Source organism: Crotalus tigris, unplaced genomic scaffold (genome assembly GCF_016545835.1).
Source record: "Crotalus tigris isolate CLP2741 ecotype Arizona unplaced genomic scaffold, ASM1654583v1 scf7180000024437.13266115, whole genome shotgun sequence".
NCBI classification, from domain to species: Eukaryota; Metazoa; Chordata; class Lepidosauria; order Squamata; family Viperidae; genus Crotalus; species Crotalus tigris.
The window spans coordinates 3,320,750-3,333,939 of record NW_024100606.1 but is presented as its reverse complement, the minus strand read 5'-3'; the positions used below and the strand labels follow the sequence as shown (position 1 = coordinate 3,333,939).

General features: G+C 39.8%; 1 protein-coding gene across 1 annotated transcript in view; it reads right to left on the bottom strand.

Annotated features, from left to right (window-relative positions):
* C1QL1 (complement C1q like 1) overlaps positions 1 to 8,060 on the bottom strand; it is a 48,984-nt gene extending 40,924 nt beyond the window's left edge. Inside the window, exon 1 of the mRNA XM_039331470.1 lies at positions 6,783 to 8,060. Within this exon, the coding sequence (XP_039187404.1) occupies positions 6,783 to 7,397 (615 nt within the window). The 5' untranslated portion in view covers positions 7,398 to 8,060. The remainder of the gene's footprint in view (positions 1 to 6,782) is intronic.
* Between the last annotated feature and the right edge of the window lie 5,130 nt (positions 8,061 to 13,190).

The window sequence follows — 13,190 nt, the reverse complement described above, 5'->3', positions numbered from 1 at the left end:
ATTAACTAAATATTTCTGATCTTTAAGTAAAATATGAGTTTCCTGTAAGCAAATAACATCATTAGTATGTTGCTTCAAATAATAAAAGATTTTTTTGCGTTTCTGAGGAGAATTCAATCCATTAACATTCCAGGTCAAAAACTTTGCCATCTCCCTTGGCACGCAGCCTGGAGAAGACACCATCAAACTCTGAAAGAGCTGCGTGTGTTGCATAACTCTTGGGTCTTGCTCCTCCCACCGGCGGTGATGCACTTCCAGGAGAACTCTCTTTAGGCTCTTTTTTACGTTGCTCCTTCTCTTTACGCTTATAGGCTGCACGGGTCATCCTCTGCTCTTTAACCTCCGTCTGGCGTTGCTTTACAGCTTCTATCATCCCAGCGGAAACCAAATCTAATGCCTCAGATTGCTGCTCAACTTCCTTGCCACTCAGAGATTTCCGACCAGATGAGGTTGAGCCTGCACCCAGGACCGAAGTATAAAAGTCTCTAGCTTTGTCAACTGTGTTCAATCTGTAGCGTGTCCCAGCATGGCTCAAAACAATACCCATCGGAATTTCCCATCTAAATGGCATCGATCTCAAAGAAGAGATAACGGGGATAAAGACTAAATTGCAAGAAAACAATAATGAATTACGACAAGATATATTGGCAGCTGTTTCAGGTTTGGCTACTGTGGTGGTTAAGCTCGATGCAAGGCTTGAGGAAGTGGAAGACAAAGTTGACTCTTTGGATGACAAAATTCAAGATGTGGAAAGGAAGGTGGACTCCTCACAAGAAGATATTTTGATGTTTCAGTACAGACAAATGGAGTATGCCCTGAGGATCAGAGGCCTCAAGGAAGATGTGAATCAAGATCTGGTGGAGGTGGTCCTTACTGATCTGGCGCTGGCCTTGGATATGGATAAAGGAGAATTACAGAGAGAAGTGGAAAAAATTTATAGGCTCAACTCTTGGATTGCTAAGCAGAAGAATTTGCCTAGAGATGTGGTGATTTATTTTACAAAGAAGTCCCTGCGGAATGAGATTATACAAGCTTTTTACAATAAAAGATTTCAGATTGCTGCCCAAGATGTTATCATTTTAAAGGAAATCCCATCCAAAATTTTAAGAAGCAGGAAAGACTTTGCTTTTTTAACCAATGAGCTTTCAAGGAGTATTAAGCTGTGGTGAATGTGTCATTTCTCAAATATGGAGATAGGCATTGTTACCTGCTAATACCAACACAGCAAGCTGCTTTTAAAGGAAACTCTGGAGAGCTGCGTTCAAAAGCTGAGAACCCTGCTTGATAACTCTGTGAGCATTTATACCTAGACATGACAGAACTGGGTCTTGAGGCTATAAAGTACTTAACATAGTAATCAGTGTCTCTCCTCTCCTTCCCACCATCAAACCTTGACACCTTCTGTGAAGTCAGCTAATATTGTTATCCTCACATTTTGGATTGATGAGAAAGAGGCATGATTTGCCCATGGCCATTTTGGTTTGTATCTGATATATCACACTCAGAGCAGTTAACAAAGGGCTATTAGCTATTCTTGGTAGAGGATTGAGAGAAAGTCATCATTTAAATGGCAAAAGGTCCCATTCTGTACACAACAATGCTTCACTTTTTGTCTTCTGGGGTACATTCCTGAGTTAAGCTTTGCAAAAAAATGCAAACAGACAAGGGGAAACTAGGAGAAAAAGGAAGAGGAAAAATATATTTTCTGATTGGAAAGTTATTAAATATTTAAAGTCACAGCCTTTTAGACTTTTCAGACCTACAAAATGAATCGGATAAACTTATTTTCTTATTAACTGCTTTTTCTCTCCTCTCTCCATCTTATCTATGACACTGAAGAAAATTCAGGTGTGACATTCAAGGTGTATCCCCATTAAAAACTGACAATCAAAGCTTTAAAAATCACATGCTATTTCTTTTCTGAAGGGTGCGGGGTGGATCTTAGGAATCAGATGTAACTAGTCTTTGAACAATGTTTATTGCAATGTAATACAAATACTCAGAGTATTATTGCAATATTTCTCAGAGGCAAAATATGATTAAAATCTGGGAATAGTGACCAAAGAATCTACTTCCAGAAAACTTCTTTTTTATCTTTCTATTCTTATTTTTCATAATTTTGCTGGCCTTCACTCATCTAGTGCTAGAGACTCAGGATGTTCTAAACTCAGTTTATGGACATAAATCACCTGCTAAAAGCAATAAATAAAAACTCTATTTGAACATGGAGGGGGCCAGGCATATGCAGGTGTATTTTTTTATATAAACTCAAAACAAAAGTCCTCCTAGAGCCACTTGGTATATTCATTATATTTGAAATTTCCTTCCAGAACATCTACTTCAATTCCTAGATCATTGTTTCTCAAACGTGGCAATCTTAAACTATGTGGACTTCTGAGTATTTGTCATACAAGCTATGATGTTTGGGAGCTGAAACCTAGAAAATGATAAAGACCAGGGCATTGTTTCTCCACAACTAAACTATATAATTATTACATTTCTGTAAATAAGCCAAACTGGGAAAAGCCACCCCACAAACAAAGAGAAATTTGATAAAGTTGTTTATCTATTTTATTAGTTATTAATTATTTTTCTGCAGAATCCTCAGGATTCCTTTAGAAACATGTCAGAGTACTTCAAAGAGAAGAACACTAATTGGCAGACAAACTTCCATATAAAGAGTTCCATGCTCTCTGGTAGTGTTCTTTTTTTTTCAGCAACAGATAGGAAAATAATTGGTTATAATTGCAGGATGTAGAAGGATGAAGCAGAGAGATTTTGAAAATGTTGGTTGCTGAAACCTTTTTCATTCAGCTGTGGGTATCTTCCATAGCCAACATCCATCTCTTCCTACTGTGATTTTTTTTATGCCAGCTGAGCAGTTCCTGAAGCTTTCCCATCTCATCAAGTACACAAAACAGAAGGTTTTACTTGCACATAAAATTAAATAATACTTGCAATATTTTGCTAATATCTTAATACTGAGGCCATCTCTTTTAAAAACTAGGGCAATCTTTTCTTGAAATTTCTAAATAATAAGACCTCAAGACTTCTCTTCTGCAAAAGAAATATATCATTTTAAATATGATATACCTTATTCCATCAGAAGAAGCCACTTACTGAAAATTTGATTCAATTCTATAGAGAAAACATTATCAGCAGCTACCTTTTTGGTTTTTTAAAAAATCAATCCATAAACATACCAAACACAAAAATACCTTTTATCTATTAGTCTGAAAATTTACAGGCTTCATCCGGTCATAAAGGGCTAGCATTCCCACTAACCTTATCAAATTTGAAGAAGTTATCCATTTGTTGATTTCAAATCTATCAAACACAGATATTTTGATTTCTTCACTGAAGTTTGGATTTAGGTCCTAAATCAACTTTGATAGTCTTCTAATCAGTTCAGGGTAAATTGTTTCCCAAATTGAGATCTGAATTGAATCTTGTGGTTGATGGACACTTCCAATCACTAGAATTTGTACAGTAGGCTATTGTAAGATTGGCCAAAATGGGATTTACATGGCATAAGATAAATCAAGAAGACAATTACAATTTATATTGTGTACACAGAAGTAAAGCAGTCACCCAAATCCTTTCACTTCTATGTCTATTGGAGGAACTGAGTCCTGATGTGCATAAGAAACAGAAATTCAACAGATACCTTTTTGTTCCATTACTAGACTTTCATATCAGATAAGGTGGCACCTGTCAGATTTCTGCTTCTCATGCAACTGTTCAGGGCAGAGACATTCTTCACTGAACTAGTGACAATTCTAAGCAATCTAAGAAATCAGGAAACCTGCCAGGAGAGTAAACACTTGCCCAACAATATAGTGCTACATACACTAATATGCCCAGAGAAGCCATTTATTACTTCTATAAGAGTCTACGCTGGTCTGGAATCTCTAAAAGACCTGCTCTAACATTAGACAGAGTGAGCCAGTTGCTTCAGGAAAAGGATATTGAAATGTTTAAGGACTAAATCAAATATATTAGATGATTTATTCTGCACCATCCAAATTAATGGGGAGCATGTTTTCCTATCTTCAATTATGCAGCTAAATTCAACTGTCACAGGAGTCAATCTTTATACATGATATGGGAAAACATCCTTGCCTTTCACCTCAAGTCAAATATTTGGAGCCATTGTTGCATTTAAGACAGTAACCCCAGAACAACAACAAGAAGAAACAGGCTACCATAGTTAATATTATAAAGGTAGGGATGCTGACTCATGTAAAATAAAACACTGAGAAAGCTTTGTGGCATTTTCTTCAGATTAGAAGATATTGTAAAGCACTTTAACCAGAGCTCTTTTTAACCAAAGAATGATCTGGTCAGAGAACTCATAAACCATCAAAACTGAGATGAAGGAGATTTACTTGAAAGTATACAAATTCATTGGAGTTGGGTGGCTATATTTATAACTAATTTGAATAAATCAACAAATGAAAAAGCAAAAGCACACACCATTAGAAAAAAAGGATGAGAATGTCAAGCCATGGGCCTAAGGGGAAACCCAAACAACTGAAGACTCTCCCCCCAACTGCCTTTCAAAATTTTATTAATCAAAATTAGAAGCTGCCCATCTCACTCACTGCGTGACTCTGGATAGTGTACAATTAAAAACATAAAAACCATATAAATATAATAACCCACTAGCAGGCAGTTAAAACAAGAACAAAATAATAACTAAAAATTTAAAAAGCTTGAGCAGCAAGCATTGCCTACTGGCAGGAGACATGTGCAGTGATTTTAAAGGGAAGATCCTCCCCCGCACTAAATATTACACCTTCGGGCTCTACCTTCAGAAAATTATCTTTCAAAATATGAACATATCTGGGAATAATAACATTTATAGTTTTCAGTCTTAGATTTCTTCCCATAGATATATGAGAATTAATGAGTTTGCAGCGAAGTTTTTAAAGATAGCCATACAAGAGAGTGTATATGTGTGTTTTGTTCCATATTCAAGTTTATGCTAACTGCTTAGTTATTGATTAAAGATTGGATTTCTTTTTAAGACATGGTATCAGAGCAGTTAAAACTGCTTTTCAACAAATATTTATGGGGGAGCAGGAGATTGAAGTCATGTCAACAGTCTTCTGGTACCTTAAAGACTAACAAATACATTGTGTTGCTTGCTTTTCTTCATGTTAGATGCAGGATTTATTTGTCTCTCGTGCCATAAGATTTTTACACCTTTGGATTGAAACAAACCTTTCTCTGGAAATTGAAACTCAAGTTTGTGATTGTGAGGTTAGCACTATAGCTGTGGAGATTTCTGTTCAATTAATTAATGAAGACTACACAGGTGAGATCTTTGCAAGCGGTAGTATCCTAGTATCCATGTAAACACATGTCAAGCAGTGCTGAAGGATTGCCAAGGAGAGGAGGAACGTTAAAAAAGAAAGAGAAAGATGTTAGTTGGATGCAACATGAAAAGCTGTTCTGCAGAGGATGGACTTAATTATGAAATTCAATTAGAAAGCATGAAGAACTCATTGTTAGTCTCCCTCTGGCACTGGCAATATTAACTTGTATTATTACAAAGGGATGATTTGGTGAGAACAAAGAGATTTTTGAGATGCTGGACAGGGTGATTGAAGAAGCAGTTAATTTACTTCTTTGAAAAGCTATTTCCCACCATTCTGGACTTATTTTAAAGAAAAGCAACATAGATATGTATATGTGTGTTTGCATATGCGTTAAAACTGAAATGCAACACATTTTGAGAATCAGAAAAGGAGAAATTTAAATGAGCAAATTAAAGAGATTTCAATCTCAATGCATTTAACTAGCACTGAAGCCCTATGTTCCTTTATTCCAAGGGTGTTAGGGAGTAAGCTCCATTGAATTCAATAAGGCTTGCTACAAAATATGCATGAATCAACTGATGCAGTAAGAATAATGTAAGGTTGCTTATTGAGAGGTGTGGGTAAGAGCTAGGGAGGGGGGCATTAGAATGGGGGGAGAGTGTTGGTTACCACTGATCATTTTTTCCTCACCCTAATGTGCAGAATAAAGAGCAGGAATATAAATGATAGGAGACATTACTTTATTGGATTTTAATGTTCTTTTGATGCATTAAGATGGAAATGCTAAATTTGTGTCTCTGTGTGGGGTGCTGAGGTATAAAAAGTGGTTGAGGAGTTTTGCACCTAAATTTCTATTAAGAAAGTTACAAGCTTCCATCCTTTGGCATAAGCGAAGTATTTTGTGGTTTGGTTATTGAATTGAGCTTCCTATCATTTCCAGAGGGAGGGGGAAAATGCATGGCATATCAGCCACTGATACTCCCCATCACAACCTCTTGGACAACTAAGCTATGACAGAAAGAGGGATTCTCCCGCAGATTTGCAATTACCCAGCCAGGTGCGTCTCCAGCTTTTTTACAAATTATCTCCCGCAAAATTCAATACGGTATATACTTGCACAGAAATAGCCTCTCTCCGTTCGGCGGGGTTTAGTACCGACCGAGAGAGTATCGCAGTCCCACTTTCGCGGGGCAAGGCATTATCTTCGCCAATTGCACACACGCAGACTAAAGTTACTGTGCACTTTGGGGAGGCAGCATCCCAGTATCCCCAAATGGTTTCGGGAAGACCTCCTTACCTCCAGTACATAGGAATGCTTGCCAGGTCTTCTAAAAACACCTCTGGGCGGAAGGTCCCCTCTCCCTCCTTTCCCAGTCTCGGGGGACCGACAACTGCGCCTAAGAAGCCAAGGCTCCCCCAACGGCCGGCCAGGAGAGCCAAGCGGAGGCGCCCGCCTACCTGCCCGTTCTTGCATAGGTCTGCCCACATGCTGGTCCCGTCGCCGCCGCGCATCAGGACGTGGTAGGTGAAGAAATAGGTGCCCGGGATGTTGCAGGTGAACTTGCCCGTGGCAGCATCATAGTTGTTTCCCAAGTTGGTTACGACGTCGTCGAACTTGAGTATCTCGTAGCCCTCGTGCGGGTTCTTGAGGCCGGCGTAAAAGGCCACGCGGGGCACCATGGTGTAGGTGGCTGCGCTGATGGCCCCTGTGCTCAGCCCCGAACCGGGCAGACCAGGCGGACCGGTTTTCCCAGGATCTCCTCTCTCGCCCGGGGGACCCCGGGGCCCCGGGGGACCCGGCTCGCCCGGGGGACCCGGCGGGCCAGGCTTGCCCGGCCGTCCCGGCTTGCCCTGGGGCCCCTGGACGAGGGTGGATGGCGGGGGCAGTCCGCTGTGATCGCTACTGAGGTTTTCGGCGCCCTCGCTCCGGATGCTGCTGGCACTGGTTGTGGTGGTGGTCTTGCCCAGGTAGGGGTCGCAGACCATGCGGCAGGTGCCCAGCATCTCGTAGTGTCCGTCGATGCCCACGGAACTCACCAGCACCGGAATGAGGATCACCAGGATTAAGATCATCACCACGCCGATGGCCCCGGCGACCAAAGTTTTCCGGCCAATGCTCAGCCGCTGAAGGGGCTGGGCGCGTTGCCTCCCCGTGGTGGAAATGGTGACGGATGGCCCGGGCAAGCTGGCAGGAGAAGAAAAGCGGCGGGTGGGGAGGGCAGAAAAGGGTAAACTTCAGGAAAGATCTCCCGGTTGGGGAAGAGGAGGTGGAGGGGTGTTCTTGTGCCGCGTGTCCGTTAAAAAAAAAAACACGACGCCGTCCCCTCGTTGGCTGGAGTATCGCCTTTAAGAATGCTGCTCTTTGACGGCCTTTTTATAGCAGCTGCAAGTATGATCCCAGGTTTGATATGGAAATGTGGGTTGGGTGAGGGTGAGAATAAAAGAAAGATTAAAGAAAAGAGGAAAGACAAACCGAGTGAACCAAGAGCAAGGCAGAGAAGTGAGAGGAGAGAGAGCCAGCGCGTACTAGATACATCTTAGTAAGATGCTTTCATTGATTTGTTTTCCCCTTTCCTTTTCCCCTCCTCACTCCATTTTCTTCCACCCCCTACGGAAGAGGGAGGAGAACAATCTAGGATTGCAAGGCAGAAGTAACCTGGTGCTTGGGGCAAACAAGAAGAATTTGAATGGAGCCACGGAAGTCCGCTCCCCCCTTTATCCAGATAGCTAACCAGCCCTCACCCAAAAGGACTAAAATATTGTTTTAAATGTTATTACTAAGTTTGGTCTTGAAAGGATCTTGTTAACAACTTCAGGGAATTCATTTTGTCCTTGTTCCCATTTGCACTTGTCCTAATAATACCAGTTTCCTCCTCTACTCATGAAGTTGCCCTGAGCCCATGAGGGAGACCCTTTAACTTAACTTAAGTATACCAACAAGTCAATGTTTTCCCTATTTCTTTTCCCGATATTGCCCTACAAGACGTGTATACAGTAAAATCTATATTTTACCAGCTTTTATTTTGGAGGTAAACTTAGGAGGCCAGTAGCAGGTGGAACCAAAAGTCTGTCTTGGAAGCCACGGGTTGCCCTTCCACTCTGGTCACCACACAGCCTCCACCCCAGTCATTTCTTTCCCTCCCCTTTATCCTCCCTGTTAGCAGTAAGTTACCTGAATTCCTTTCAAATCTCTCACATTTATGTTTTTTTATGCTAGATTTTCTTCAGGCTTCCAACAAAAGGTAGGAGGGCAGAATTGCACTACTTCATGTGGGCAAGAAAAGGGGATGGCTTATTTGCTACTTGGCTTGGATCCTTCTCTAACAATCTCACTCCTGCTTTCCCTAAAGTAAAAGAGGTAGCTGCTGGCAGCTAATGTGTCTCAGACTGTCTATAGCAGGGCTTTTCAAACGGTGGTATCTGTACCACCGGTGGTACTTTAGCACCTGGCAGGTGGTATGCAACCCCTAGCCAAGTGTAGCAGGGTGGGAACCAGCTAAAGCGGCACCATACAGACCTGGAGTAGACCAGCTGGAGCTGCAGGGCTCAGCAGAAGCTCCAGGATCTGCGGGCATGGCTGCATGCTGATTGGAGCTTCTGGCACACCTGGAAGAGAAAAGGAGGAAGAGGAGGCGTAGAGAGGAGAAGTTATAAAAGGAGCAGGTTTTGGCGGGAGAGAAAAAAACACACGGAAAAGAGAGAAGAGAAGGGAAGAGGCTTTTGTTAGCGAAGCGGTCAGGAGAGCGAGCGAGGGGCCTTCACAAGTGAAAAGTGAGTAAAAGAGCGAGCAAGGGGCTTGTGTGACAAAGAAGCTTTTATGAGCAACATTTGAGTGAAGGAGAGCAAGCGAAAGGTTTTTGCTAGCAAAGGGTGAGAGAAAAAGGGAAAAGTGAGGGGGAGAAGGGAAAAAGAAAAGAAAAGACATTGATTTCTGAGTTCCACTGTTGCAGTAGGAAGGAAGCATTAACATTGAACCTCAACTTTTTACTTTTCCATAATATTATAAACTAGCCATTTCTATAACAACAAATGAATTTAACCAATAATGTCCAAAATCCTCCCCCCCTTTTTTTGGTCATCAAATTTTTGACACCTTGCTAAGCACTGGTGGTACTCAAATATTGTTATGTCCTAAAAGTGGTACAATCTGTGAAAAGGTTGAAAAGCCCTGGTCAATAGGACCCTGAAAGCTAGAAGCACAATCATAGTGGAATCTGCCTCCTTCCTAGTTCCACCGTGGCATCTATTTTTCCTTCTTTTCTTTCTTCCTATTTTGTTTTATATTTAGGAATCTCAAATAAGAAAAATAATTATTGGTGTGTAGAAATGCACTATAATAAAACCTGCATACATAGCCTATATTTTTATGTGTTTGGCTACAGACACACATATTAAACATACCCACAGCACAAAGATCAGAAACCTGTATGATTATATTAAGCTCAAACATTTGGAATATGAATGACATAAATAGCAAGAAAAAAGGAATGCATGCATGAATGAATGTCTACAACCAGTCTACAAGAAGCAAAGTTAAAAAGAAATCCTCTTTGAAGTGAGGGAAAAGTATATTTACATGTAAGGAAGTTAGAGGAACACCAGTTGGAAAGGGCATTGTGTGTTGTCTAAACCAATCTCAAAAAAGAAATTTAGAAAAAATGGAAATGAACAATATTTGGCTGTTTTCAGAATAATGGCAAAGTAGAGATGCAAAACTGTGGAGAAATCTAAACATATAAAAGCTAGATTCCCTTGGATAAGGCAATAATTAAGGTAATATGATGGGATGATCACATAACATTCACAAGGAGATAAAGGTTTGTGAGACAGCATATTCCGAAAGGTTATTTAATCTGAATTTTATTTCAGAATCAAAAAGTGTAACAGAGGAAGACAGTGACTAGTTGTCCTTTGACACTTAGTCTCTGGATATTTTATTGAACATGCATATTGGTTAGACTTGTCTTCTATAGTAATACATCTTGGAGCTGTGGTGGCGCATTGGTTAGAATGTAGTATTGCGGGCTAACTCTGCTCATAATCTGGAGTTTGATCCTGACCAGCTCAAGGTTGACTCAGCCTTCCATCCTACTGAGATCGGTAAAATGAGGACCCAGATAGTTGGGGGCAATATGCTGTCTCTGTAAATCAGTTAGGTCTGTGAAGCACTGTGAAGCAATATATAAGTCTAAGTGCTATTGCTATTATCTTTCTATGAAATTATAATGAATTTATTCATAAATTTGCATCCTTAAGTTTGCATATGCAAATTATATGCAAACTAGAATCCTGTTTTTTTTCTTTCTAATCATGTAAAAAGGGTCACTCTAAAGAAAGCAATTTTTAAGGATCTCTGCATCAAATTTTATAATTCAGAATTACAGATACACAAAATGGTTCATACATCAAAGAGCTACTTGGTTTCTATCTGAACCTAAACATGTCTGTTTGGTGTGAATATAGCAAGTCCTTGACTTATGACCACAGTTAGGCAAGACAGTTGTGAAGTGAATTTTACTCCATTTTATGACTTTTCTTGCCACAGTTGTTAAGCGAATCATTACAGTTATTAAATTAGTAACATGGTTGCTAAGTGAATCTGGCTTCCCCATTAACTTTGCTTGGCAGAAGGTCACAAAAGGGGATCACATGACCCTGGGGGACTGCAATAATTATAAATACATGCCTGTTGCCAAGCATCTGAATTTTGATCACGTAGCCAAGGGGATGCTGCAATGGTTATAAGTGTGAAAACAGTGATAAGTCACTTTTTTCAGTACTGTTTTAACTTCAAATGGTCATTAAATGAATGGATGTAAATTGAGGACTACCTGTATGGTACACATTAGTAGATTGTATTGTGGTAGCTACAAACTAACCTATAGTTCTGAGCATTAATTTTGGTGGTGGAGAGTGAGAAAAGTCCAAGAATATAGACAAAAACTTCAAATGGTAACACCAATTCTGACTTCTTTTTCTGCTGAGCTGTGTCCATCTAGATTCTAGAATGATTCAGCAGAACTTCTGCAACAGAATATATTTGTTCTGAGATTTAAACAAAATATTTTCTGTTTTGTGCATATCCATGTTCAGTTTCTAACAGCAATTTCTGGAATGCTGTGAGATTGAGAATTCAATATAAACATAAATTAATATCAATATGCAAATCATGTAATGTTAAGGTATGTGTCTAGAACTGGAAACAATAACTTTGCAGACATTCCCTGAAATTCACTGTAATTTTTCCCTTAGTTGTTTCTATTGCTTTCTAAAGACACAAGGTTATTTTATTTACACTTACATATGAGTAAATCCTGTTGGACTCAATGAGCTTTAATTCTGAGTATGCATATATAAGATTATAGCATGCAGCCTATCCTTTCCTCTATTTATTTTTGTGCCTTTGCATCTAAATTAAGCTTCCCCACATGCAATATTACTTTTCCACTGCAAACTAGGGTTGTGATTTTCTAAGGGATCCTTATTAGTAAGGAAATATCTTTATTCCAACCAATCCTGATCCGACTCTCAAGAGTTTCCTTTCCTAAGCATTGGCTCTGTCTGCCTCAGATGAATTTTCTGTGCTTCGATGGACTGGAAAATAACACCTTCAAACTTCTCTTCAGAGAAGCAAAGGTGCTTTAATTACCAGCCATCTTACTGCTATGGCTGCTGCTTGCCATGACTTTTCAAGAGATGAGGATAATATGAGATTTTCCTGTTTCAGTCTTTTTCCCTGCTTTCCCCAATCATTAAAAGTTAAAAAGTGCATTTGCTAGACCTCACAGCTATAAGAATACAACCAAGTGGATTCTTGGTATTGCAGCAAAAATCAGGGCAATGGGGTTTATAGGCTGTGCACTCTAGGATGGGGAAAAGCTCTCTCTGTAAATGCTGAATTACCAATCCTAATTTTGCACCTTTCCAAAGGAAATCTGTTTTAAAGGTTAAAATCAGCATTTTGTCTTTGGGATTAATTAGCCAACAAAGGCAATTATCTAACTTCCATTTTCTGAATCAGCTGAAATAGCTATGTTGTCTCCAAAGGCAGCTTCAAATACTACCTATGACCGTGGTCTGTTGTCGACTATAACATTATTTGTGATATGGATAATAGTGGTGAGGTTGTCTCAGCACTGAAGGGAGCATACACAAATATGTAAACTCTGCCTTTGGAAAGTGCTTTCAGAAAACAAACATGATTCTTCCTGCTGTCCATCCAGTCTCAAATAATTATTGTCTCATTCAGAGGCAAGTCTTAGATAAATCTTATAAATGTAATCAGTGATCAGCAGTCCTTCCAAAGATGTTTACTTTAGCTCAAATATTAACAGCAATTAATTAGAAAATTCTGCATCCAAACAGACTACTTGGACCACCCTGTTTCATTGACCCTTCCCCAACCTGACAGCCTCAAGAGAAGGAAATTGTATAATATTTCAGATAAATGGTTGTCCAATCTTTTCTTTAAAATGTTCAGTGTTATGAGTGCTCCAATACTGAAGGTTTTAAAGCAGAGATTGGACAACCATTTGTCTGAAATGGTATAGGGTTTCCTGCTTGAGCAGGAGGTTAGACTAGAAGACCTCTAAAGTCCCTTCCAACTCTGTTATTCTGTTCTGTTATTCTGTTAAGATATGTTAGAACTTCAACTCCCAGAATTCCTAGCCATGGCACCAATTTGGGAAGGCTGGTGTAGGTTAAAATGTCTGTGGGTAAATCTGGGCTGGAAGACAGCAGGAGGCTATTTCAAATCTTTTCCATGGATACAATATTGACGTCTACTCTACTTTGTTATACTATTTTCCTTTCCATTCCAAAACTACTGTTTCCTTCAGAATCACCTAATTGTATAAATGCATGTAG